The 26,189-nt window shown below is 40.9% G+C and overlaps 4 protein-coding genes across 6 annotated transcripts in view; 2 read left to right on the top strand and 2 right to left on the bottom strand.

The window, feature by feature from the left end:
- Positions 1 to 1,567: 1,567 nt before the first annotated feature.
- Positions 1,568 to 7,240, top strand: xkr5a (XK related 5a). Its single transcript, XM_026143383.1, has 7 exons — positions 1,568 to 1,927; positions 2,868 to 3,051; positions 3,250 to 3,434; positions 3,532 to 3,744; positions 4,079 to 4,248; positions 4,476 to 4,587; positions 5,064 to 7,240. Exons 1-7 carry the CDS (start codon positions 1,795 to 1,797, stop codon positions 6,005 to 6,007), a joined length of 1,941 nt encoding a protein of 646 aa, XP_025999168.1. The 5' UTR covers positions 1,568 to 1,794; the 3' UTR covers positions 6,008 to 7,240.
- Positions 7,241 to 10,142: 2,902 nt separating this feature from the next.
- tram2 (translocation associated membrane protein 2) lies at positions 10,143 to 17,432 on the top strand. The gene is made up of 11 exons (XM_026142933.1): positions 10,143 to 10,379; positions 12,158 to 12,221; positions 12,421 to 12,530; positions 13,500 to 13,616; positions 13,751 to 13,809; positions 14,779 to 14,863; positions 15,040 to 15,110; positions 15,530 to 15,634; positions 15,942 to 16,085; positions 16,411 to 16,568; positions 16,771 to 17,432. Exons 1-11 carry the CDS (start codon positions 10,260 to 10,262, stop codon positions 16,845 to 16,847), a joined length of 1,110 nt encoding a protein of 369 aa, XP_025998718.1. The 5' UTR covers positions 10,143 to 10,259; the 3' UTR covers positions 16,848 to 17,432.
- Positions 17,433 to 17,756: 324 nt separating this feature from the next.
- Positions 17,757 to 23,222, bottom strand: efhc1 (EF-hand domain (C-terminal) containing 1). Its single transcript, XM_026142932.1, has 10 exons — positions 22,983 to 23,222; positions 21,076 to 21,297; positions 20,705 to 20,992; positions 20,450 to 20,599; positions 20,029 to 20,215; positions 19,529 to 19,755; positions 18,852 to 18,992; positions 18,381 to 18,594; positions 17,969 to 18,178; positions 17,757 to 17,883 (listed from the first exon to the last, which is right to left on the bottom strand). Exons 1-9 carry the CDS (start codon positions 23,046 to 23,048, stop codon positions 17,997 to 17,999), a joined length of 1,677 nt encoding a protein of 558 aa, XP_025998717.1. The 5' UTR covers positions 23,049 to 23,222; the 3' UTR covers positions 17,757 to 17,883; positions 17,969 to 17,996.
- Positions 23,223 to 23,839: 617 nt separating this feature from the next.
- Positions 23,840 to 26,189, bottom strand: part of eva1aa (eva-1 homolog A, regulator of programmed cell death a) — a 72,137-nt gene continuing 69,787 nt past the window's right edge. For all 3 annotated transcript variants that reach the window (XM_026194528.1, XM_026194529.1, XM_026194530.1), the window contains one exon: positions 23,840 to 25,864. In XM_026194528.1, the coding sequence (XP_026050313.1) occupies positions 25,485 to 25,864 (380 nt within the window). In that variant the 3' untranslated portion in view covers positions 23,840 to 25,484. The remainder of the gene's footprint in view (positions 25,865 to 26,189) is intronic.

Here is a 26,189-nt window from a genome sequence, read left to right as displayed (position 1 = left end):
ACTACACATGTGATTATGCATTAAAAATAACAAAGATGCTTGCTTTAAAATGTGTTTTTTAGCATGAGACTGAATGTTTCTGTTTGTGTATGTATGCGTAATTGTGTCCCGTGATTCACGTAACTATTACTGTACAAGCATGACTTCATATGTAAGTGGGTTAAGCACTGAAATGACACCAAAAAGAAACCTCAACTTGCCTTCTGGGTGAGTATACAGTTCTGAATCGGAGTTGCAGATAAACATCCTGTTATGAGTCTTGGGATACTCACAACCAGTAAATACCAACCCGTCATCATGGAAGGAAAAAAAACAAAACACACACACACACACAAAATTGAACAAGATTATCTTCATGATCAATATCCTGTGAATAATTTTATACACGTATATCTATATTTGAGTTTTGGTATTAGGCAGTTGTCAGACATTTCACTCACACTGTGTGACTCCACAGTTTTAGTAAGACATATAAATAAATTAAAACTCAAACAAAGAGAACAAAACAGACTTAAGATGACTACTTTTATTCACAATGAACGCTGATTCATACAGCGCAGGCTTGTGAATAAAACTGCAACCATATCTCTATATTAACACAGCTATACTTGCTATACTCAAGAATTATTACAGGATTTTCTATCCAGTATCCTTCTGTGGTTCTTTTACTACAACCTAAAATAGTGTAGTTGTGGAAAGGGTTAAAAACAAAGTGCCAATTTATGCGAGTGATGATGAGGTAATGGGGCTCTTGTAAACTGCTCTGGAGCTTTTTCTCCATTTAAGAAAGTAAATTAAAGAAGTGGTGGGTCAAGTAGGTCTCATTAATGGCTTTCAAAATGACACAATCGTGACACAGTCCTCGAAATATGGGGCGTAGAACTACTGTAAGTGGTGCATGAACCATTAAAGAAAGACTCCAGCTGTTGTCATGACCTTCAATTAATTGAAATTAAATCTTCCTTTTTATTCAGTGTTTATTATTTAAAACTTGATTTTACCAGAAAGCCCCATTAGATTAAAACCTGTTGGGTTTTTTTCAAAATGACAAAAAATTGTTAAAACAAATATAACATGAAAGCACATAAAGTAGAAAATAAATAAATTAATAAATAAAGCAAGTCAGAGTCAACAAGTAACACAAGTCCTGCTTATGAATAGCAACTGCAGTCTTCTTCCACAGAAGTGGTTATCTTAGGGCTAAACATTCGGATTTGGTGTACTCTTAAGGTTAAGTCACGATCAAGTGCCAAAATAGAAAACACTATTCGGCCTAGACAGCGTTAACACACATAATATGGGAGCTTTTTCTGCTTTTGGCCCCTTGAAACCCGATTATAAAGGACACAGAGATGTGCACCGGTGTGATGTGGGGGATGAACTTTATTTATAGTTCTAAAGTCGGGCATGGCAGACAAAAAACGCACCAGAACCACAGCTGTAAACAGCGCTCACCATGACCTGCGACCTCCACATGCGAGGAAATTCACGCTCAGATCAGTCTGCCGTCTATCACCAGTCTACCAAGTAAGATGCAGCACTATGGAGTCACAAAAGATTTGAAGAAATAGACCGTGATGCAGAAGAGGTTTCCACGGTGGAGGGAGGAGAGGCTCGCTAAACTGATGCACCTTTAAACCGTGCTGTGACGTCAGATATTTTGACAGGGGGCAGGCAGCGGGAGAAGAAGAAGAAGAAGAGGAGGAGGAGGAGGAGAGCGGATGTACCAAGCGGGGGCCAAAGGATGCCCAGGATAATGTCATCGGTGTGTCCTCCTTCCCACCTATCCGCATCATGATAAACGCCGCAGGAGCGGTCGCCCGCAGGATACCGTCGGCGGCGCGGCGGAGCGGGTGCTGGATAGCGTGGTGCCAGGCGGTCCTGCTCGCCGTGTCGGGGCTGGTTATTGTGGCCGAACGGAGCGCTCGTAAGTGGGGATTCCAAGCGCTAGCGTGCTGCTAGCTTGCTTGCCGTGTTGAAACTCAACCTCGTGGAAAATAGATGTTGGGCTTTCTTTTTCTTTTCTTTTGCCGTAATGTGATTGAAAATGATGCTACGTGCTGGAGCCGTCTCAGCTGCGGCCGTACTTCACGTTAGAAGAAGCACATTTGGGAGATGCTATGGCACAGCCGTTAGTACTCAACGGGAAAACATAGCTGAATTCCGTGTGCACTGCAATCCAATATCGGCGTTGGTTAGTCCACCTTTGTTGGCCAAACTGGGCCCCCCGAGACCTCCTGTGATCGTAAAACAGGATAACACAGCCTATTAGTTATTGAATTTAACTAGTGACTTTAATTAAGTGTTACTAAATTGCCGTCGCTGATCAATATTCGCATAATGCCCAACTTTTAAATTATAATTCTCCACCTTACACCTCCCCCAAAATATGATTGAACACAATAAACACTTGTTTTTCCCAAGTCATTTTTTGCACATCTAGGATCTGTATTGAAAACAAGGTGCAGCACAGCGTTATGATTTCCTGACTGTGCAGATCAATGGGGCAAGGTCAGGACACCAGGAGGATACCTGGATGCGTACAGAGTGTGACTTTGTCTTCAGCAAGTATACCATTACCAGAAGATAAAAATACTGTGCTGCTGCCTGAGATTCACACTTGAGACATTCTGCCATAATTAAACATTTAAAAAGTGAATGCGTGCATAAATGAATGGCTATTTAGATTATCAGTAGAGTGGCACATTGATAAAGCTGTACCAGTGAAGCTAAGAAACAGCTAATGGCTGTTTTAAAGTGGTGTGGAATGACTCTGGTGTCTTTTCTGTGAGCTTGCGCCATCCCATTAGAAGATATCATTGTGCATCTGGGTGTTTGTTCTTTTTCTGTGTGTGTTTGTGTGTCAGTGATCTACTGTATAGGGTTTTACCTTTGGAATGAGGAGACACAGTGGGCAGGCCTCACACTTGGCCTCTTTCTACCGGGGACAGCAGTTCAGCTGCTAAGTGTGAAGTGGTACTATGATGATGGTGATGACAGGCGATGCTACCTCTCTGTTATACACATCCTGCACTTGGGCATTTTCAAAAGGTAAGCTCGTTTTTTCCATTCGATGTGCTTTACGTAGATACATTACAAAAGCAGACTATGTTGTTAGAATGTAATAATTTTTAGTTTTTGTTAAAGTACAGGGCAAAAAAAAAAAAAAAAAATTCACATCACTCTGAAACCTTACTGAGTCGGTTATATTTTATGCCTCCTCTGGTTTTTGTCTCCATCTTCTGGCAGGTTGTGGGACTGCATGAGGTCTGTGCTGCGCATGCAGGGCTCAGTGGCTGATCTGGGAGCTGCTGTTATGCAGCAGGCAGATGTTGCTGCCCTTTGGCTGCTGGAAGCCCTTGTCCTCACGCTGCCTCAGAGCCTGCTGCAGGCGTACATCGTGGTGTCTACTGATGTGGGCATCGCATCACCAGGTAATTTTATGTTCAGTTGAATCACGGGATCCGTGTGATGTTTATGGCCTGTAACTTGTTATATTACATTTTTTTTTTATGCATGTTTTATCTACAGTGGCGTATTGCTGTGGCTTGTGTGTGCTGTCTATTGCGTGGGCCCTGGTGCTGTACAGCCGAGCCTGCTGTCTGATAAGACCAGGCCACCTGGCCATGCCTCCAGCAGCCCTGCTGTGCCAGCTGGTGTGGAGGGCATGCATGCTGGGTGCCAGGGTGACCTGCCTCACATTCTTTGCCAGGGTTTTTAATTGGTGGGTTTGTGGAGTAGCAGGTGAGCACTGAGAAGCGACTTTTATTTTGTTAAGACACTTGAAAGCCGGAGAAAGTGCACAGTTATATTAAACTAGTACATTACATTAAAGGGTACAGGAGACTCAATGACTAGTACACGCACAGATTTCCATGTGAAATTCCTTTGAGCTTAAAAAAACCCATTTTCTATTAACTCACATTTAACCACTGAGTTATGTAATTATCCTCAGAGCACTGTGACATGTCCTCTTGATCCAGTTTTCTGTTTCGCCTCTGCATCAGCGTTGCACACTGTATATGGATCCTGTGTTGCACTTGTAGACCTTCTATTCTATTTTTATGTTGACCTTCAGGTTTTCACTGGCTCACGGCCTCCTTTTGGCTGGTATCACAGCAACCAGACATCTGCACCGGCCCCTGGTGTTGGCGTGCTTTTAATGGCGTCATGGGGCTCATCCACGTCTTCCTCTTCCTCAACATCAAAGATGGACCCTCGCGCTTCCGCATGGCCAGTTTTTATGCAGTACGTCACGAGTTAAAGTTATTATTCTTCAACTTTTCTTTTTTTTTTCTGTTTTCATTATGTTGTTTTGTGCAGCTTTGTCTCATCTGCCTACTCACAGGGCAGCAGGGACAAACAGATATAGATACATAAGTTTGCAGTGTCATCCTCACCTCTGTGTGCTAAGCCCACAGTGACGTAAAGCTGTCTACAGATGACTGATGGTGCGACCTTCTCTCCTTCTTCAGTTCATGCTTGTAGAGAACGCCACTCTGCTGCTGGCCGCCTCTGACTTCCTGAGCGAAGCATCATGGGACAGCATGACCCTTCCCACCACTGTGCTGTGTGGCTTTCTCCTCGGTGAGTCATTTGTTTCTAGAGAATTTGCTGTTTGTATTGGGAGATTAGTCATAGTTAGAATTATGTCACACTGTTTATTAGTTTCTGTCATACCCAAGTGATAAATCCCCCCGTGTTTATTCACAAATTCTTAGAGGTATTGTTGTACAACAAACATAGCTACCGATATGCTGCCCTACTTGCAATACTCTTTATATGTGAGATTTTACTGTGCAGGATATTGTAAATCTCTTTATCTGAATACGTAAGAGTGGAGATGGGACCGTAAGAAGGCAAAAAATAAATGTAACCTTGAATTTTTTGTGTGAGGTTGATATGCACGATAGAATTAATATAGTAACAGCCAGAGTGGCTGCTGTGATCTCTGCTGCAGCCTCCCTCTGTGATTCAGACTGTGCAGTCAGCTAATTGCTTGTGAAAGACCAAAACATACCTGGGCCACTAAAATCAATATTTCCTATTCCTTTGCTTCTTAGGTGCTACCTCTCTTGTCCTATACTACCGGTTCCTGCACCCCAAGTCCACAGAGATCTCCCAGGGAACAAACCACAACCACATGGGCAGTACATGCATAGAACAAGGGGAGTCCTCCTTCTCTCTTGGGGACAAAAGTTTGCCAGCTCATTCTATTCAAAACCATGGCAGCTTCTCCCTCTCAGGTGTTGCTGGTTCTCTGCTGGAGCATCCAGGGAACTGTGGGGGCAGGCCTAACAGCTCCTGTCCGTGTTACCACCACCACTGGCTCTTGATCCGCCTTGCTCTGAAAACAGGAGATCTTGGTAAAATCAACAGGGCGTATGGGGCTGGGGGAGCAGCGGCCGTACTAGACATAGAGGAGTACAACCAAGAATTTAAAAGTAACGAGGGCATCACAATTACAGCTGGAGGAAGCTGTGAGGGTGTCTCCACCTCCGAGTCTCAGGGGAAAGGTCTGGCACCCCTCTCGGACTGTAAAGACGAGTTCCAGAGCGTAAGCGAACCCACGTCGACTGAACAACCGGAAGAAGACGACAGTCTGGAGATGGAGAGCCCGATGGAGTCGCCCACATCGGATTTCAAACGCAGCTCACCAGAGGGTAAATCAATGTTTGGAGACAGCCCAGAGCCCTATTTCTGCCCTACAGAATCAAGTTCAACCTTATACTTCAGCGCCGATCCCCAATCTCCAAGCAGCGCCAGTAACCCCCGTTTGGACCGGGACCTTGGGGCTCTGGAGCAAGGCGTTCGCCTCAACTCAATCCCTAGTGATCCAGCCCTTCACAGAGATGTCCGTGGACTCATGGGCCGGGTTGGACCACGATGTATTTCCACCCCTAAATTGGACTCAGGGGTGTTAGACTCCCCTTCCAGTGTCCCTCATCTTAAAGGTCCAAGAAAGCAGCTCATATTATCCCGAAGGGATGAGGATGAAAACTTTTAGCTTACATGTGACAGAATCAGGGAAGAAGTAAAAACGGATCCAACATTAAAGGAGTACACCAGCTTTTAAAGGGAGTGCTTTTTCAGCAGTCCAGCATTGTAGAATTAGAAAGCTGGCAGTAATTTCTCCTTTTGTGTATACACATATATTTAGTACACTGTGGGGCGTATGCAACAATTGTGGAATAATCCTCTCAAAGCATAAACGATTTTTCTACAAAAGCATTCCTTTGCCCAAAAGCCAGACACAGAGTAATGCCTTCAGTAGAGCTCATTTACCACAAAGGTTGTGTGTAGAGCTCAGACACACCTTCTGCCTGATGTTCAGCTGGCATTTTCATTCTTTTGGTCACAGTGAACTTAAGCCTCAAGAATAATAACAATTATACTGTGCAACAAAATGAACACCGGTCGGTCAAGACCGAAACTACGTAATAAGGAAGTAGGCATTAGTTGTATCAATAAACATCATCAAGTACGCAGATGCTTCATGATCTTAAAAAGGGGGATGATCTCTTTAATACGCACTAAAACTGCTGTTACTCATGTCAGTTGCCAGCAGCTATGAAAATAGAGAAACTAATCCTGTATCTTTCAATGTGTCTGACCTCTGAATCATAACCATCTCACTATAAGCCAGAGCCTTTTGGCTTCCTAAAAGCACAAATATCTTCTGTATCATATGTCTGTTGCTGTGATGCTGTGATTTTTTTTTTCTTCTTCTTCTTTTTTTATCAAAAAAAACAAAACAAAAAACTGACACTTTGACTCTCAGATAGGTTATCTTTTGTATGATGTTAACAGGCATCGCTTTGAGCAGGGCTGGTGTGTGGGCCTAGGGAAACTGTTTGATGTGTTGATTTACATGTTGACCATGTAATTGCGGAACTGTTTTTGCAATTTACGTTTTGTTGGAAATGAAACAATGTCTCAGGCACTAACGTCTCAAAGCTTTCATATGTTCTGCAACAAAGTGAAAAGATGCTTATGAGATATTTGTGGTGATTTTTTTTTTTTTGTATGTGCTCTTGATTACTATTGGCAGGGGCCAAATGTACTTTGCCCCTTATTGTGTTCTGTAACAGGATTAAAGTCCACTAACAAAGCAGTGAAATTATGCTGGGTTTTCTCTCATGCCCAGCTGACTGCCTATATGACATTTTGAACTGTGAAGTGTAAAGCCACTGGTGGCTCTGGATAAGCAATAAATACAGTACATGTTTAGGTGAGTGGAGTGAAGATGTGTCGAGTGTTTTATTCTTTTGAGCAAAGTACGGTGATGTGCAGTCTTGACCCAACCATCACTTAGTATTTATTGAAACATGCAAACATCCATGGAAATATAGTATATAAAGTGGGGAAAGAACTCGTTTTTTTACAGTTCTAATCACCTTTGAAGTTAACATTTGAGCTGGCCAGCTATCTAGGGAAGCTTTCTTGGAATTTAGGTTCCTGAAGGAGACTTCAGAAATAATTCTCCGGGCTTCTTGAAGGACATTCAAAGCTCTTCTTTGGATGTTGGCTGCCTTTTGATCCGTTTTATGTCAAGATGATCCCACACTGCTAGTGTTTTATTGTGTTTTTTTCTGTCCAGTTATGCTTTTATTGCACTGAAAGTGTGTTTGAGATCATTGTCATGCTGAAAAATTAAGCTCTTGCCAATCAGATGCTTTCTAGGATTGCATAGTAAATTATTATCGGTATTTTTCTGTGTTCAAAATTCTTTTGACAGGATCTCCAACACCACTAAGTAAAATACAGCCCGAAATCATGACAGAACCTCCACCATGTTTTACAAATGGCTGTAGACACTGTAGGCTGTAGGCTTCAAGTAAGTAATTCTTTATTTAAAAAGCCATCCCTCGACACAGCTGTTTAGCTAATTATAGGCCAATCACCAAGCTTCCTTTTATCTCAAAAGTTCTTGAGTCAGCGAACTGAAAGGAATGGTTTATTTGAAGAGTTTCAGTCAGGTTTCAGAATGCCTCACAGTACAAAAACAGCATTAGTGAAGGTAACAAAAGATCTTATGGTCCCCGACAGTGGACCTCATCTTTGTGCTTGTCCTGGTAGATCTCAGTGCTGCATTCGATACAGCTGACCTTAATATTTTATTACAGTGATTAGAGCATGCTTTAGGTATTAAAGTGGTTAGAATCATATCTATCTAATAGTCTCCAATTTGTTCATGTAAATGGAGAGTCATCTTTACACAATGACGTATATGTTTCTGTAGGCAGTATCACTAGAAGGCATAGCATATGTTTTTACTTCTATGCATATGATAGCCAACTTTATCTATCCACGAAGCCAGATAACACACATAGATTACTTAAACTGCAGGAATGTCTTAAAGACATAAATACCTGGAGAAAAAAACCCCCAAAACATTGGCCTCAAGTAACACTGAGGACTCGGAGTCACTGTTGACCAGAATTTCCATTTGCTCAGTATCTCTAGAACTAGAACCATCCTGTCTCAGACTGATGCTGAAAAACTAGTTCATGCATTTATTACTTCTACGCTGGGCTACTGTAATTCATTATTATCAGGATGACCTAAAAAATCATCAAAAAGCCTTCAGTTGATTGAAAATGCTGTAGCAATAGTAATGCAAGGAACTTGAGAGAGAGAGAGAAAGAGAGAGAGAGCATATTTCTCTCATACTGACTTCTTTTCATTGGCTCTCTGTCAAAATCCAGAATCGAACTCAAAATCCTTCTTATCACATACAAGACCTTGTATAATCAGGTCCCATTTTATCTTAAAGACCACACAGCACTTTGCGCTCAGACTCCTGGTTTACTTGTGGTTAAAAGTAGAATGGGGGCAGAATGCAAAGGCACTGCCTTCAGCTTCCAGTCGCCTCGTCTGTGGGACCAGCTCCAGTTTGGATTCAGGAGAAAGACACTCTCTACTTTTAAGATTTGGCTTATAACTTTCCTTTTTGATCAAGCATATAGTTAGGGCTGGATCAGGTGATCCTGAATCCTCCCTTTGTTGTGCTGCAATAGGTCTCAGCTGCAGGGGCTTGACATAATGCATGATGAGTGTTTCTTCTTCACTCACCCTTTTTTCACTCACTATGTGTTTATACACCACTCTGCATGTAATCAATAGTTATTATTAATCTCTGGCTCCATTCCACAGCATGTCTTTCTTATAATTACAGGCACTTTACTTCACAATATAAAGTGCCTTGAGGCAACTGAACTGAACTGAATTGTAGATGGATCCGCTGAAGGGCCTGATTAATCTCTTAAGTCCTGTGTTGAATTCCACCCCACCTCTTAAGGGCATAACATTCAGATACACTTCATCTGCTGGAGATTCTTTTGTCCTGTATTTGTCCTCAGATTTATTTAAGAACATACTGCACATAAATCAAGATGTGCCAAAGCCAACACTAATAAGGCTTTGGGAATCATGTTGGTGCTGCAAAAATACAATTTTGTCCACTATGTTGTCGTTGCCTTTTTTTTTTTAGATTTAAACTAAAGAAACTAAAGGAGCAAATTACGCAGGCTGCTAGTAACAAAGTCCCTAAAGATACAATTTAAACTAGGTTCTTTGCTTAGTTTTCTGTTATCTACATTCCTCTGAAAACAGTTTGATAATGAAAATGAGTGAAAAACTTTAAAGACCTTCAGAGAACACGGAAAAACTATTGCTCAAGAGTTGGGAGTTCGCCTTGTAATCGGAAGGTTGCCGATTCGAGCCCCGGCTTGGACAGTCTCGGTCGTTGTGTCCTTGGGCGAGACACTTCATCCGTTGCCTACTGGTGGTGGCGCCAGTGTCCGGCAGCCTCTGTCAGTGCGCCCCAGGGTGGCTGTGGCTACAATGTAGCTTGCCATCACCAGTGTGTGAATGGGTGGATGACTGGTTGTGTGAAGCGCTTTGGGGTACTTAGGGACTAGTAAAGCGCTATACAAATACAGGCCATTTACCATTTACCAAATGATGCAAGAAAATATGGCTCCTTGGAAGCAAAATACAAAGAAAACAGGGATGGCTCAAGACTTTTGCACAACATTTTATGCCAATTCTGCATGCAGCTGCAAAAGTGGTTATAATGAGTCTGACAAGGCAGACTGAATCTAACTTTGTGTAAATCGACCCAAAGAAGGTATTTATGGCTCTGGCCCTTTAAGACGACGCGCATGCGTACGTCGCCGAGAAAGTTAACTCACTGAACTTCGTAGTCAGAAAAATTCTGATTTTTAAAACAGAAGGGAAAAGTCCATTGTGTTGACATGGCATTTCGCCGAAGAAATAAGAGCTATCCTTTCTTCAGCCAGGAGTTCTTAATTCAAAACCATGCTGACATCGTATTCGGTTTGGTGATTTTCATTCTGATTGGACTGATGTTTGAGGTGAGATGAACTCACATTCCTTTTTTCCTTCTCTCGTCTCCCTCAGCTGTTTTAAGATGGCAAAGCCTGCGGCAAACTCTAAGCTCTAACTTGAAATCCCACTTAAAGCGATTCCCGCTTTGTAGAAACGGTTGCTCATAAGATTGCCTGTTAATTTAGCTGTTATCAGTTTCGCGGGTTTGTCGTTCGTGCTGTTTTTGTGTTTTAAATTTTACAAGTTTGAGGAAGGAAAAAAATGTTGCTCTGGTCGCAGTCAAAGTAACAATCTATGCGTTGCTCTTAAGGTAGGAGGAAACGGGTTAAAAAAGCAGCTGTGCACAAACTACAGCGTTTTCGTATTATTGCTTTACATGTTGAAAGTTTCCTTTTGTCTTGTCTTTAAGTTTCTAGAATCTGGGTAAAACCTAAACACTTGACTTGGGTAGCAAAGCTACATGACCGTTTAATCGCATGACAGTGTCTTTCACAGCAAAAACTCTTTGCAAGCAATTGTTTTTGCAATTGTCAGTTACCAGACATTTCTAAAATAAAATGGGTGTTAAAGCCTTTCCTGTATTCAAATTAAAAGCAACGACTTTCCTTCCTATGAGTTCCAACAAATTTCCGCTGCCAGCCGTTTTATTTTGAAAGTCGTGAACGGAAGCTGTCTGACTATTTGTCAGTGTCTTGACGCCACTAGTTAACTGCCACGTCTCAATATTTGCTGCTGTGACCCGGGGGGGTCAGCTGCTCTTAACACGCTTTGACCTGAAGGGATTTCACCGCTGACCTTTAGTGAAATAATTAAATAGATTATTCGTGTAGTAGTTCTTCCTTCTGCGTGAGCACAAACACTCCCAGGCAGCCACCGCCTGGACATTTAGTAAAGTTTCAAAACGGAACCCTGGCTGTGATTACACAGCTGATCGAAGAGGGGAAAAAAATAGGGGATTTCCTTTATTTTTTTCATTACTGGGAAAAAAAGAGAACGAGAGTGCTCTACATGTAGTCAGTTATGTTAAATTTTGATGACATGTCACCAGTAGCCTCCATCCACAGGGAATAACTGGCGACTTGTTTCACTGTGGCGCCCAAACTGGTATCAGGGGACCAACAAGGTCTCTTGGGGTGAGGGGTAGGAGGGGGGCTGTGGTTTCATTTTTTTTCACTTTGCTTAATCATATGTGTTAAGGTCAGAATTAGGGTTAGGGGTTAGTGACAGGAATAATCAAAAGTATTTGCTGTATGCATGTTGAAATCTGGATCATCTGAATATAACAATCGGATCCTGGATCACACTCAGCAACCTGTAACAGGTGCTTGCAGGCAGGTATGGCTTTGTTTTGAAATAAGGTTTATACTGGGTTAAAACAAAAACCTCTGCCATTCTATTTTTTTAATTATTTTTTTTTTAGAAGGACATCTTAGAAATCAGTTCTCATGAGGAAGTTATGACACCAGATGTGTGACTGTGTGACAGCTCTGCTATACTGATAAGGCTATTTCCTTAATCTCACACACCCACTTGCTAGCTATATATATATATATATATATATATACAGCAAGTTTATTGACTATATGTTAAACTGATATGGCTATTGTACTTCAGTAAATGACAACCCGATTAAGAAAAAAAGGTGTTACAACACTGCAAGGGGATGTGGGTGGGGGTTGTCAAAAATCCTTTATGAAGGAAAGACTGACTTGTGTTTGCTCTACTTGGAAGCCCACATTCTTGAGGTTGCACTCAGGCAGGTTCGCTGAACTATGCTGCTGCTGACGTCTCGTCTAATTTCCAGGCAACAGCAAAGACGGCCATACTGTTCATTCAGCCTCAGTACAACGTCACCACGTTGTCGTCAGGTACGAAGAGCCAGATTTTGATTACGTGCTTACTTTCATTCAGCCTCTATTAACCTTTGACTCATGGAGTTTCACTTCTTCCGTACCTTTTCCTCTGCGTCACGGTATTATTGAAGCTGGATGTTCTTCCAGGATGTTTAACACACCCCTGATAAATAACATCCTATGTGTGTTTCATATCTCCTGTGTGTGTTTTTAGAGGGAGAGGTGACGTTGTACCATTACGGATGGAAGGACTGTGCCACCATCCTGTTCTATTTCTTCATCGCCATCATCCTCCACGCAGTAGTGCAGGAATATCTTCTGGATGTAAGCATCTTTTTACTGTTTTACAATGCCTCAGCTTTTTGGTGTGTTTCTTTTGTCTGAAACATATGCTGATTATTTCCAGCAGACAGATTTAAAAAAGATTAAAAAATGAGTAGGTAATTAAAATGAGGGAAAATGTTTTTGTTCTGGGTATGTAAATTCTTAATAATTTAGTAGAAAGGTTTTTGGAAAGGAAGCGCCATAAGGTACCCATTGCCACAAAAGCACTGCCCCAATAAAACCCACATAAAGATTCATTAACCACTATATACACATTCTACTCATTGGTTAAATGAAGGAGAACACTACAGGTTATGACCAGGTTGTACCAAGTTACATAAATCTTTCCAAGACCATAAAGAAGCTTTAAAATAATCAGAATATTACTGTTTTCAGTGTAGTCATCCAGGCTTTGAACTGATTAGCTTAAAAAACCCCTTCAGTGCACAGTATTAGCCTCTTTACTGTTTCAAAAACATGATATTATAATGAGGAAGATGCGTGCCATATACTGAAACCAGGATATGTGCTGTTTCATCTCATGGTGTTTGCATCCAAATGCTCTCATTGTGTCAGTTTAAAAGAAACCACATGAAAAAAAAAAAAAAAAACCACACATGCCAGTTATGAATATTTTAAACAAAAGAGCTTAAACAGATTGATGTGGGGGGATGGCGGGAGAGCCAGGTTAGTATTTGGTCATTGTTTAGAAATAGGCCAGCGAAAAGGATCGGGTGTTATTTTCGCAACATCACCACGGTTTCCAGCGTGTCTTGAAAGGAATACTTCTTCAGGCAAGTGTTTAAAGTAGCAGCCATAAATAGCTTCTGTCATTTTTTTTTTTTGTCCTCCTTACGGTAATCCTGTAACACTTCCTTGTGCATGACAAACGCCAGAGTCAACATGCCACCCGTTATTGCCGGGATCTAACCTCATTCACGCGTCCTGTTGTTATGGTTCATGTTGCAGAAAGTGAACAGACGTCTTCACCTCTCCAAGAGCAAGAACACCAAGTTTAATGAGTCGGGTCAACTTTGCGTGTTTCACTTGGTGTCTAGTGTGTGGAGTTTCTACATCCTCATTACAGTGAGTGAGACTGCATTCAAGCGACAACTTCCTAGTGAAGGAAATGCCGCACATATTCTTAAAACAGGCGCTCACACGCGCACATTAATAGATAATAGTATTAATAGTATAAGTGTTCTAATTTCTTCACACAGGAAGGATATCTCCTGCATCCCAGCACCCTTTGGGAGAACTATCCTCATGTACATCTCAGGTATATATATTTATATATATTAATTTAACCATAAAACACTAACTGTAGCTAACAAATGTCATGTTTATTAGGAGTGAGACACAATACCAATACAGCAATCTATCATAACCTTTCCTCTTCTGATACTCTTATCTTGATGCTGCTGCCAGATTTTGATTATTTTGGGGTTTGGTTTTTGGCCTGGGTGTGGACCTGAGTGCAAATGATCTTCAGATGGTTAAGGCAAATTGACAGAATGAGTTTGTGCATCACGTTATATTTAATTTTGGCTGTTAAATAAATAAAGTGTATTAAAGCTATTTAATCTAAGCCCACTTAATATTTCAAATTATTTTGAAACTCTGATTCTCCAACCAGTTTTACTTGGTGGAGTCTCTGCTGCCTGACTTTTTGTGGTGGCATTTATCAAAATAACCAGGGAGAATAAGAATAAGAGGTTATTAGCTATAATCATTATTAAAATATGATAATGGTAGTATACAAATGTGTACTGTAAACCAACGCATACAGATCAATATTTAAGGTTTGACTCTCAACATCCAGTGGAACACAAACTGGGTGTCATCAGGACGCTACAACACAGAGTGAACACCATGCCCACAGATACAGTGGCCAGGAAAACAGAAGAACATATCAAGAAGGCCCTGAGTTTATGTGGTTATCACAGCTGGACGTTTTTCAAAGATGGGAAGGCACCTAGTAAAAAGCTCCAGGAGAGAAAGAGCATTATGCATTTGTGCAAAGTAGGAGCCTTTTAGGGTTTCTTTTTCAGAAGTGGGGATCATCAATTTTGCTGCAGAAACACGATAAGTTGGCTGTCTACAAGCTTGTTGTTTTTTTTGTTTTGTTTTTTTGACCATAGTCCTAATTATATAATAAAACTAAGACGAAACAATCAGTGAGGCAGGATGTAGATTATGTGCTTCTCCCTCTGTCTTACCCATGCCTGTCTGTGTGTGTCTGGTCCAGGTTTCAGGTGAAGTTTTTCTACCTCACTCAGCTTGCCTACTGGCTCCATGCCTTGCCAGAGCTCTACTTCCAGAAAGTCCGCAAGGTCAGTTGGAGAGTCCTTGAAACTGGAGTTCTAAAGTGTGATTAGATAAGCTCTGTTTATACTTGGGCTCATGTATATTCTGCATGTGCATTAGACAAAGTTGGAAAAGGACGGAGAGGTGGAGAAAGGTGTCAAGCTTTAAAATCATTTGCAAATAAAGGCTGTTTGTTTTCCAGGAGGAGATTTCTCGCCAGCTCCAGTACATCTGCCTGTATTTGCTCCACATCTCTGCAGCCTATTTGTTAAAGTAAGAATCCCTTTGAAGTTGGCCAGTAAAATCCAAAGGTGTGAGTAGAGAAGACTCACTAAATGCTTGGTATTTGAGTCATTTCGAGGTCTTTTAAATTCTTTGCAGCAGCAATTTTCACTCTGCTGCTCAACTTAGTGTTTCTTTTGTCAGCAGGGATGTAAGGGAGAAACGTGGCACTCAAAGAACCTTGATTTGAAATCTGTGAGGGAAAAACATAAAGATTTTTAGATATTTCAGGGTTAAGTCAGATCAAACTGTACTGGTGATTCAGTTATTTTAGATAATGGCTCAAAATAAGTGTCCAGCTGCACTTCACGGTGACTCCCGAGTTGCAAGTTGCAAGATGCTCGGGCTGCTTAGATGATTTCCTTTTATCACCTAATCTCTCGACTTTGTGTCTCCTCTTTCCTGCCTAGTTTAAGTCGTGTGGGTCTGGTACTCCTCTTCCTGCAGTACGTGTCAGAGTTGGGCTTCCACATCGCCAGACTCCTGTATTTCACTGATGAGAACCACCAGAAAATGTAAGCTATCTTACCTGCGAAGAGGCTTCAGCAGGTTTTACTTGATAAAGGAATGAGATAGAAGTAGATCAAGCCCAACAGTGCGACCTTTTAAAAATAAACTTCAGTGTTTTTGTTCGTAAGCAACAGCATCATGTGTTTTCAGCGTTGTTCACCTTTTGACTCGGATAGTTTTACAGTACACAATAATATTACAGTGTTCTTATGATAACCACTACCTTGAACTGATCATCTCAGCAGCTTTTTTTTTTTTTTCCTTTTCCTTTTCCTTTCTCTGGGCCCAACCTCGCTGTGTGTCCTCCCCCAGGTTTGATCTGTGGGCGGTCAGCTTCGTGTTTACGCGGATGTCTACGCTGACCCTGATGTTCCTGGCAGTGGGGTTTGGTTTGGCTCGTTCTGAGTATCAGGGGCTGGACCTGGAGATGGGGAACTTCAACACTGTGTTGATAAGGTGAGTTATATTGAGAGAGGGAAAAAAAGAGCAATGTCCAACATCTGTGGATAATGATTTATTTTCTGGTACTGTAAGAACTGTTTAGAGCTACAGAAACAACATAAAAGTATAATTACATTGTGCCTTTCTAGTGTTCAGTTTTGTATTGTTTTGCATCATTCATTTTGAGGAGGATGTATAGGAGCCAGGAAGGAATTTAGATATTTTATTTAGGCTATTAAAAATATCATACATTAGCATCATATGTTTTAACATTTTGCAACACAATCGCCCATTTTTACGAGCACACGTTTGTTTTTGTTCTTTCCTTTGGCCCTTTCAGGATGACCGTTCTACTGTTGGTATGTTTAACTCAATCGTGGCTACTCTGGAAGTTTATTCGCTTCCAGCTGAGGCGCTGGAGGGAGTTCAGACACGAGCAGGCTGTTCGCAAGAAGTCTGCTGCAAAACAACCCCTAAGGCCACTAAAAAGAGATTCACGTGAGTTTAAACACCTGCTCTGCTGGCTTTCATATTTCACGTGCATTACCTGTTAAATACTTGCAAAAGAAAAAGGAAATGAGACTTAACATTTGTCTCTTCTCTGCTGTCATTTCTGCTTTCTTCATTTATCTTAATCACACCGATTCTTACATGTGCTGCATTAACAGAGGTACTGATTTCTCCCTTCTCTGCCTGGCAGTTGGTCACCATGAAAATGGAGTTCTTAAAGCTGAGAACGGAGCCTCTCCTCGGACAAAGAAACTCAAATCACCTTAAGATAACAAACTGACTGGCCTAAACAGGAGACCTTAGCCCTGGCCAAGGCTTCTCATCAGCACCGCAGCGAAGCTGATAGCCACTGGTCATCAAGCTTCTGGATGTGTATTTCCTGAGATGCCACGGGGACTCAGTCGCTACAGACTTAGGCTTGAATGCTGGAAAATGAAATCCAAGGAAACCCCTTGAGCCCCAACAGACATTTTCTCTTCTCATCATATCAGTATTTTTTTTTATTTTATTTTTTTTATATACATCCACAAAGCCTGTGATCCCACCCTGAAGCACACCATTGAATGCAGAGGGAATTCAAAAGTAAAGTGAACGCAGTGTGTGGCACATTTTAATGTGTATGTCCATGCTGAACGTGTTGATTAGTCCTCATACACAAGTACTGTATTGGTTGTAGCATTGTGAGATATTGCAGCTCTTGCCATTGAGCCGGCTTTGCTTGTTTTCTATTCTGGTCCGCTGGAGCAGAAAAGCGTTACTGATGATAAAGTATGATATGAGCTTACTGTCGAAATCATGCAACTGTCACTGGTCACTTAACAAATATGCATTAAATATGTATGTTGGATATTACCGCATGCTATTTCATGTTTTCTTTTTTTTTTTCTTTTTTCCTTTTTTTGTTTTTAATTTCTTTATTAAATAATGAGATTTTTTCTGATATAAGTTTTGCATCTGAGGTCTTTTCAGCTGGTTTACATTTTATGCACCACATGTGTTTAAAACAAAACTACAAAAAAAAAAAAAAAAGAATAATCACTTGTTGGAATTTATGGTGTGTGAATGGACAAATTTGAAGTCTCCTCATTAGAGACACCATAAGGTTCATTTTAAAGCAACAACAAAAGGTCGCTGTATTTATCATTTGTCTCACTGTAAGGTATCACTTGAAAGGTGTCATGTTGATTGTTTAATTGTCAAGGAAATTTTAGTAAAGGCTTTGATTTACAGTAGATTTATTGCAGAAGAAGAACTCTGAAATAAGGAATGTCTTCACATCAAAGAAACGGCTCTGTTGCTTCACCTGCCAATGAGAAAGGAGGGGGGGGGTTGGCAATTAAGATGAGCATGAACTAATTAGCATTTATTTTTTCCAAAGAGATACCTACCTGCACAAAGGTATCATTGACAAATAATTTAGTCTAAATGGCTGGTATAGTCTTTCCCATCTTGGTCAGGTGGCTGGGTAGTTAGAATTTCCACACCCAGCTTCTGCCGCAAAGAATCCAGCGTCTTGGAAGGGATGTCACTCCAGTTAGACTCCAAGTATTTGAGCACATAGTGGTCGGCATCAGTCAACACAAAGCGGTGACCAAAAACTGAAAGCGGGCAAAGGTAAATTTTATAATCTTGATATTATACTAAAGATAACATTTAAAATGTCATAACTGAGAAATGTTACTGTATAAAAAAGGAATATATAATCATTTTCAATTTAAGTCAGAAACACGCTTAAAAGAAGTTGGGATAGTGGCATGTTTGTTTTCCCAGTCCTGATTAACATAGGATTTCAGCTGTTACCTTCCACAGTGGCCCCGATAGCGAAGTCTGCAGGTGAGTAGTACGCAGGTTTGTCTACAGTAGAGCCTGGCTTGGGGACACGAGACTTTTCCAGAAATTTTCCACCAATGACACCAGAGTTGCGTGTGGTCTTTTCAAAAATGCTGATCATGTCATTGGACAGGAAGTAGGACAGGATGAAACGGCGGTCTTCATCTTCAGGATTCTGGGAGTCCTGGAATGCAACATAGGTGGGCTTAACCAAGGTGTAAAAATAAAAAATAGCTTTTTGCATAATCACCCCTTTTTTAACTAAATTTTTACTGAGGAGTAAAAATGTCTCTAATCAGTGTTTCTGAGCAAACCCTGTCCATTGCAGAATGAGGAGCAAGGTTGGGCTTTTTTAATCTCATTAGAATGGTCTACTTTTGGTAACTTTCAGTGATTCAGTTCTTTTGAACTGCTACAAATGCTCTGCTAAATGTTGCTCACCAGTCTGGCACTGTAGCGCAACACTTTATGGTCGTTCTCTAGCATCTTTACCACGTTCACTTTGGGAGGCTCGGGAATCAGACGCAAACAATTCTGAAGAGAATCCTCAAGTGAACCAAAACCATTGTAGGGAGGAACTATCTGTAAGGATGGACAGCATGGAGAAAGAGAGAAGGAAATAGACACAAATGTACAAAAACATATACACTTCTGCTGCTGTAGTCCATCTGCTTAACTGAGCTACTATTGCCTTCCTATCACTTTGAATTGGTCTGGCTTAAAGCGGTATAAAGCATGCCTCCTCAGTGATACAGTCTAGCTCTGACAGCATGGCTGGAATTGCTTTTTACCTTCTGAATCTGTCTGTGTGTATGCAATCATGGCAAAATTAGGTCCTTGAGACACTTACTATAGCAGAAACTACCTCAAAGGTAGTTTTTAGAGCTTTATCGGGTGTTTATATGACTATCTGCAGACAGATTCTGTCAGTATGATGCGTCATCACTGTATAAGATGTGTGTGTATCGCTGACATTATAATGAACGTCAAATTCACAGATGGATGTAGTTTATAATTGTTTTGTCTGGTGTAATCCCATTCCAAGATGGGCTTCAGTTTAAATTAAAATTGTTCCAACATAAAAAACAAAAATAGGTTAAATATACAGTTCAATTTACCTTCTTCCAGTCTTGAGGCATATCAACCTTCTTTGGTATCTCTATGGACTTCATCTCCATTTCCGGGTGGTTCTTCTGGTAATATTCTTTAGTGAAGCCATCACAGTCATAAAGCAGGAAGTTGCGCCCCAGTAGTTTCATCCTTTGACCCACCTGGAAGTCTTTTGGGGAGTAATACTCATCCACCTCTTGCTTTGAGACCTCCATCACTGCGCTGGGGAAGTTCTCTACAAATAAACAAGAGTACAACAATGTCAAAATTAAATATACAAAATATTATCACAGTCTCTGTGTATTTTTGATGTATCTAGAAAACTTTGTAGAAGCCAGTGTAATTAATCTTTTTACATAACATGTCATCATTTTTGTCATCATTGCATAAAGTCGTTTATGTCATGCATGAAAAAAAACATAACTGATGACATAACTCGCTTTACTGCACTGTATCAAATCAAATCGGTTAAATGCACATTTAACCAACACACAGTACTGCATCAAACCTGATTTGATCTTTTTGGGTAGTCTCTGCCTCCGCATCAGGATGGGGAAGGGATCCAGGCCGCTGTTCGGTTGGTGGACCTCTGCGACCTCCACTGTATCATCCACCAGGTAATAGTGAATGGTAACAGGCCTGGACTCCCCATACAGAGAGTCAGCATCATCCCACAGAGTGAAGAAACGTAACACCTAACCAAAAAAGTGTAGAAGAATGAAACTACAAATACAGGCATGCCTCTATTATATCTGCCATTTATTTTATGGCAGGGATACCCCATGAAGGAATTTAATTTCTAGCACTTATTAGAACTCTAACACAAATCAAGATCGGTGGATTCAAACCTTGGACGTTGCTGTGATGTGACAGTGCTAAACGTGATAAATGTTACACAGTCAGCTTGTAAAGGACTGAATTTCATTCACCTTGCGGTCCATGTTGAGAAACTTGTGCAAATTATCAAATGTGGAAGGTGTAGTGTGACACGGTGGAGGGTTTTCACGACGGATGATGTAAGGATCCGCTGGCATTGGCTCAGGGTCATTTACAATCATGCCTTCACTTTCCATGAATTCCTGTATGAAGAATGAGAGATCAGAACACACAGGAAGTGTATTTATAACAGCAGACTTCTAATGCATAGTTTCATTTCCACAGCATTCAAACACATAAGGTTGTACCTTAGTAAAGGTATCACACTGGGTGATGCGGTATTTGACCCCATACACGTCCAGGTCCATACCAAGGTTGAGATCTTTCCAATGGTAATGCTCTCCACGTTCATTCTTGGGCAACTGGTGGCGTTTGATCCGCTTTCCCTGTGGTATCCCAGAGTTCTCTACTGTGGGCTCGATGATGCAAATGCTGTCATCCTCTAGGTAATAGTAAATTACCACAGGGCGCACACGGTACTGCTCTTCAGGAGAATACAAGATAGCCTCCATAAAATATCCATAGTAGCGCAGCGCCTGCAAGACAGGTGGTAGTGATGAATAACAGATGAGGAATCTTTATGTTTTTATGAGTTTTACAACTATAGGTGTTACCAGACCTTCTTGTCAAGGGCCACATGAGCAGGGATGAAGTCTTCATGTACTCTTTTACCAAAGGCGCAATAAGTAAGGTCAGGTGTCTCGAAGGCTAACTCACTAATCTCTTGTTGAGTGAGCTGCTCTGATAAAAGAGGGTCGTTGCCAATGCCCACAGTGGGACGTCGGGGCAGAGCATAGCCATTCCTATAGCTCAGAGTTTGGGGTCGATGGAAGGCTGACTTCTGCAAACACAGAGGAAGACATGAAGCACTTATCACTAATTGATGCAGTTTACACTTAAATACCAATATGGGAGTGTTCTGTCCAATGTTACAGTAGTCTGTGCAAGTCTTGAGCCACCCATTGTGTATATTTTGTTCCAAGTAGCCAATAATTCTCCAGGCTTTCTTAAGGTCTTTTCACATTGTTCTTTTGGCTGCTTTTTCAAGGATTTTAATTCAAGTCCTTGTTCCTGACCATTTTTAGAGGAATTCTTTAATTGTTAACCCACTTGACATTGACCTATGAATGACTGAAGCATTAAAAAAGACACCTACTTCAAGCAATGACCTTGTGTTGTCTACACATAGCAGAAAACTGTACAACATACCGATCTAAAAATATATCTCTAGTTATCTTACTAGTATACCGTCACAAAAACACATCATCTGTTCCCATAATACAGTAACACAGTTTATTAGGCACCCATGAGTAAATCGCAGTGGAGGTCTGTCGTGGTTAGGGGCTGAATTTCAGACAGCGGTGTCAAAATTAATTGAATTATGAACCGATTTTGATCAATCATGTCAATCCATAAAATTGCCGAAACCTTTTTTTTTCTTTTTTCTTTTTGCCAAAACACACTTCCAATGCGGTGAAGGCATAACTGGATAGAAAAACACACAAGGTAGCACAATCTGTGATAGACTGGCCTCCCCAGAGTCCAGACCTAAGTGTTCTGATAATTTTTTAAATGGCATTTTTCTATTCCCTACAATCCAACATCATCCACCCAAGTGCTTTCTATAAACCAATCACTCACATTGGAGAGCTACTTGGGGTTAGTATCTTACCCAAGGATATTTGGCCATACTTGTAGCCGGGGATCAAACCACTAACTGTCCAATTAGTAGATGACTTGCACTACCTCCTGAGCTACCACCCCTGTTAATGTAACAAAAGGCAGCTAGAATCCAAAGAAGATTTTTAAATGTCGTCCAAGAGGCCTGGGGAACTATTCACGAAGACTACTTAAAGAAATGACAAGCATTGTTGCCTAAGAGTTCTGTTTGTGTTGAAGAATAAAGGTGCTCAGACCAAATATTGACTTTCAAGGTGTTTAGAATTGTACAAACTCTGTTTTTGCCTTCAGTACTGTATTCCCATGTATGTTTGCACGTGTTCCAATACATTCTTGCACCCATTTTTCATTTCCGAGGGGTGGCTCAAGACTACTGAACAGTACTGTAGATCAAGTATGCCTGTAGGAAAACAAAATAACAATAACATCCCTAAAGTAAAGCAAGAATAAATAAATAAATACAGATAAATTCTCTCTGTGTTAACTGTCAACAGTGAATTTGTTAATTTTATAAAAAAATAATAATTATGTGTTATTATGATTCAAAGCATTGCTGTTCATTTTTATTAGGGCTTGGTAAAATAAAATAACTTTATCAAAGACTCTTTAGAGAACATTTAGAGATGTTTTAAAGGTCACTCGAGAGCTGGCTAGTACCTTAGCAACACAACCTAACAAGTGGAGGAATGTAAGAAGACACCTGCATTATTAAAAAATTAATCGACAAATACCCCCCCCCCCCCCCCCACCACCTTCAAAAAAAAAAAAAAAATTTAAAATTCTGTCAATCGTTAATGTTTCAAACTACTAAGCAAACCCTATAGTTTTGTTTAATCATATTCTTACCGTCACATCTCGAAATGTATATCCCGGTAAAAATGGTAGTCCGTGGCTGTTCCCGGTATAAGACATTTCCAGTCTTGATATTTTTTATTTTTTTTAAAAAGATTTCCTCCTCTGCACAAGATGTTAGCAGTGGGAATTGTGTAATTTGTGGATTTAACAGCCGTTTTCGTTGGTGTGTAAAATTGCACGAGAGCTCTCACGGTGGTAAGTTTATAGTATCCATGGTAACGACAGGAGCGTCTCAGTGGAAACAAAGCAAATATTTCCTAAAACAGATTTAATTTCGCGGTAAAAACCCCATGGAAATACTGAAATTCACAGCGGCAAACACAAACACAAAGGAATAAACACGGCAAACATAAAATACAATATAATAACATGATATTAAGTTGTTATAGTTTCTATTTTTTTAATTTGCATTTTTATTTTAAGTATTTTTTTATGTTATATCCAATAAAACAATGCATTTATCTATATAGTTGTGCTGACTTTGTATAGCTAGCCAAAGTGATTTGCAGTCATAACTTCACTCCTTATGTGCTGCATTAAAACACACTGTAGAGATCTATCTTCATCACAAGGTGGCGCTCAATAACAAATCTTACAGATCCAGTGAGCCGCTGGCTCACAAGTTCTCCTTCATGCTGTCTATGACCTCCTTGTGTAAATCCGTATTATGTATGAACTCACTGTATTCTCAGTACTGGAATTGGGCTAAAGCGTCTTCTTTCTCCTGACACTCACAATATAGTCTTAAATTCAAAAATATAGGTCAGTGTACACAGTTGCAGCGTGTTTTTTTTCAGAAGAAAGTGCAGAAGGAAAAAAAAAAGACATGTTATTTTTTTTTAACACAGTTTATTCCAAGCACAGGAGTCATATTTTGGTCTCTCACATCACCAGTTATTGGCACATTTTAATCCCATTCAAAATTAAACACAACAAATATCCTTGTTAGAAAACAAACAAAAAAACAAAAAAACAGGAGAAGTGCAGGGTGTACTGTATGTATGGTGGAGGGAGTGTTGTGAAAATGACCTTAATATGTCCTGTTTACTCTTTAATTACGCTCACAAAAATACCAAACTGATTTATGAAAACTAACTCTACGCTTGAAGTCAGGGAAGCACGAGCAGAACTGGACTGACAACTGGTTATAAGATTAAAGTGGCGACATAATTCGCCACTTTCTGCAGCGCTGGTTTCCACGGGCATCTGTTTAGCATCTTTGAAATGAATACACAGATGGCGCAAGACCTGAAATTCACACATCTGTCACGAGACAAGACCATAAAAATATTTTGTAGCAAAGTCACTGATAGAAATTGGCACTTACTGGTAATGCACATTTACATCTGGGGAGAAGTGCAATGTTTAACAGACACATTCAGCTTTTACACATGGTCCACCTCAGCAAAGGGAATATGCATACAACGAGATGAATGTATGATTTCCAATCAATAAATAATTTGACCAGTTACAGAGAGACTCATCAGCTTCATTTCTGACAAAGAGATGTAACAGTTGGAAAAGGCACTGCACTGTGAGTTAAACATACTGTATCAAAAATAAGGTTTAAAAATCACTAAAACCTCTTTGAGGCTCTTTATATGATTTTTCTAGTTCTTCTCTTTAAATGCTGGCACAGCGGTTTAAATGGGCCGATCCCCTTCTTAATAGCCAAAAAACAACCAAAACAAACATCAACCAAACACAGAAACACTAGGATTGCATCCCTGAGGTGCTAGACCAGACAACCTTCGCCAAGTATAAAAATATCTCATAATAAACCATACTTGACAACAAAAATACGCAACATTAATAAACTATTAAATATTTTAAAATATATTTCAGAAGGGCTGAGATGAATTCCCACAAAAATATCTTTTGGTTTTATAAAGCTCAAAAGGCAGCATGGTTATTCACTGTGGAAAGATTATCTTACATTGTCAAGTGCACTTGCTTTATGCTACCCCTCTGCTAAAGTTCACACTTGAATACTGGAGGGTACAGAGCATAAAGCTGTAAGTGTCACAGTCTCTTCCAGCTGCCTGGGGTTCTGTATAAACAGACCTGTCTGAGGCCTTGGTCCTTCAGTCACCATGTAGTCTCTGCAGGCCTATGTATGTCTAAGGCAGCTAACCCATAAATCCCCACTTCAAAAAGGCCTGCGGAGGTCATGGGCAAGGCAGTGCAGCCTTTCACCTCTTGCTTCCTCCAGCCAAGAGGTAAGCTTACCATACAGAAAGGGAGCTTATTGTTTTACTCAAAAGGGGAATAGCTTATGATACCCAGAGGAATATGCAAATCAGCAGAGAAGGAGGACTTTCTTTAAAAGTCTGCAGTACCTTCCACTTTTCTCATCAGTAAGAGTCCAGCTGCTTTTGCATTCATGCTTATAAAGCTTCATCGAGGCCTTGTCCCTTTCCACTCCAACCCAAGTGTGTTCTAAATTTTTGTTTGAGTCAAGTAAGCCGCCTATCAATCATCCCTCTGCAGTCCTCAGTAATACCGATTGAGGCTCCGTGTCCCTGGGATGTCCGGCTGTCCGTTCATCCAGATCTCCCGGATGATTCGCTCCCTTTCCTCAAGCCTCTGCGCTCTTTCCAGCTCCTCCGCCGACGTGAACACGTTCATGTTGAGCGTACGCTCAAAGCGCCGGTGTCTCCGCGCCGACAGATCTGAGGTGGTGTCCCAGTCTGAGTCCGAGTCGCTGGAATCGGAGGATGAGTCGGGAGGACGCGGTCGTTTCTTGGCGGGAGGCCGCTGGCGGGGCTGGCAGTCGGTGCGACAGGAGATCTGTACTACCAGGGCGAAGAGGGTGAGGAAGAGGCCCAAACACACACCACAGACAAAGAATAGTGCAGCCCTCTCTGGGTGATCTGTTGTACAAGAGAAATTGGAAATTGTTAGTTGACTTTATGAGGAAAATGTGTCGAACACTAAGCTGAGTCTTTCTCACTGGGTTTCTTATTTTTTCCTGACCTGTTTAGTCAGATGCATTTCACTCAGTGTAATGAACATTGTCTGCACAGCAAGTGTTCACGTGGCTTGGTTTAGTTAAGATGTCTTACAGATTCTGCTACTCCTGGTTTTCATCTTCAGCAGATGTCACAGCTCTGATGGGGTCTGTGTTTCCCCACTGAAAAAACCAAAGTGACTCTAGCTCCATTAGTACGAGACGAGAACGGCTCTCCCTTTTCAATG

This window comes from Astatotilapia calliptera, chromosome 15 (assembly GCF_900246225.1).
Source record: "Astatotilapia calliptera chromosome 15, fAstCal1.2, whole genome shotgun sequence".
Classification (NCBI taxonomy): Eukaryota; Metazoa; Chordata; class Actinopteri; order Cichliformes; family Cichlidae; genus Astatotilapia; species Astatotilapia calliptera.
The sequence above is the reverse complement of the archived record's forward strand: the minus strand, read 5'-3'. Positions and strand labels throughout refer to the sequence as shown.

Excerpts from the sequence above, each read along its gene's own strand:
- efhc1 (XM_026142932.1), bottom strand. The coding sequence starts at position 23,048 with ATGTCTTATACCGGGAACAGCCACGGACTACCATTTTTACCGGGATAT. Across the intron at positions 20,216-20,449 it reads TTCTCAACATGGACCGCAAG|GTGTTACGTTTCTTCACTCT; the intron begins GTGAATGAAATT and ends TTTTTTGGTTAG. Across the intron at positions 19,756-20,028 it reads ACCCAAAAAGATCAAATCAG|AGAACTTCCCCAGCGCAGTG; the intron begins GTTTGATGCAGT and ends GTTTATTTGTAG.
- tram2 (XM_026142933.1), top strand. The coding sequence starts at position 10,260 with ATGGCATTTCGCCGAAGAAATAAGAGCTATCCTTTCTTCAGCCAGGAG. Across the intron at positions 13,810-14,778 it reads TATCCTCATGTACATCTCAG|GTTTCAGGTGAAGTTTTTCT; the intron begins GTATATATATTT and ends TGTCTGGTCCAG. Across the intron at positions 15,635-15,941 it reads GATGAGAACCACCAGAAAAT|GTTTGATCTGTGGGCGGTCA; the intron begins GTAAGCTATCTT and ends GTCCTCCCCCAG.
- xkr5a (XM_026143383.1), top strand. The coding sequence starts at position 1,795 with ATGATAAACGCCGCAGGAGCGGTCGCCCGCAGGATACCGTCGGCGGCG. Across the intron at positions 1,928-2,867 it reads TGTGGCCGAACGGAGCGCTC|TGATCTACTGTATAGGGTTT; the intron begins GTAAGTGGGGAT and ends TTTGTGTGTCAG. Across the intron at positions 3,745-4,078 it reads GTGGGTTTGTGGAGTAGCAG|GTTTTCACTGGCTCACGGCC; the intron begins GTGAGCACTGAG and ends GTTGACCTTCAG.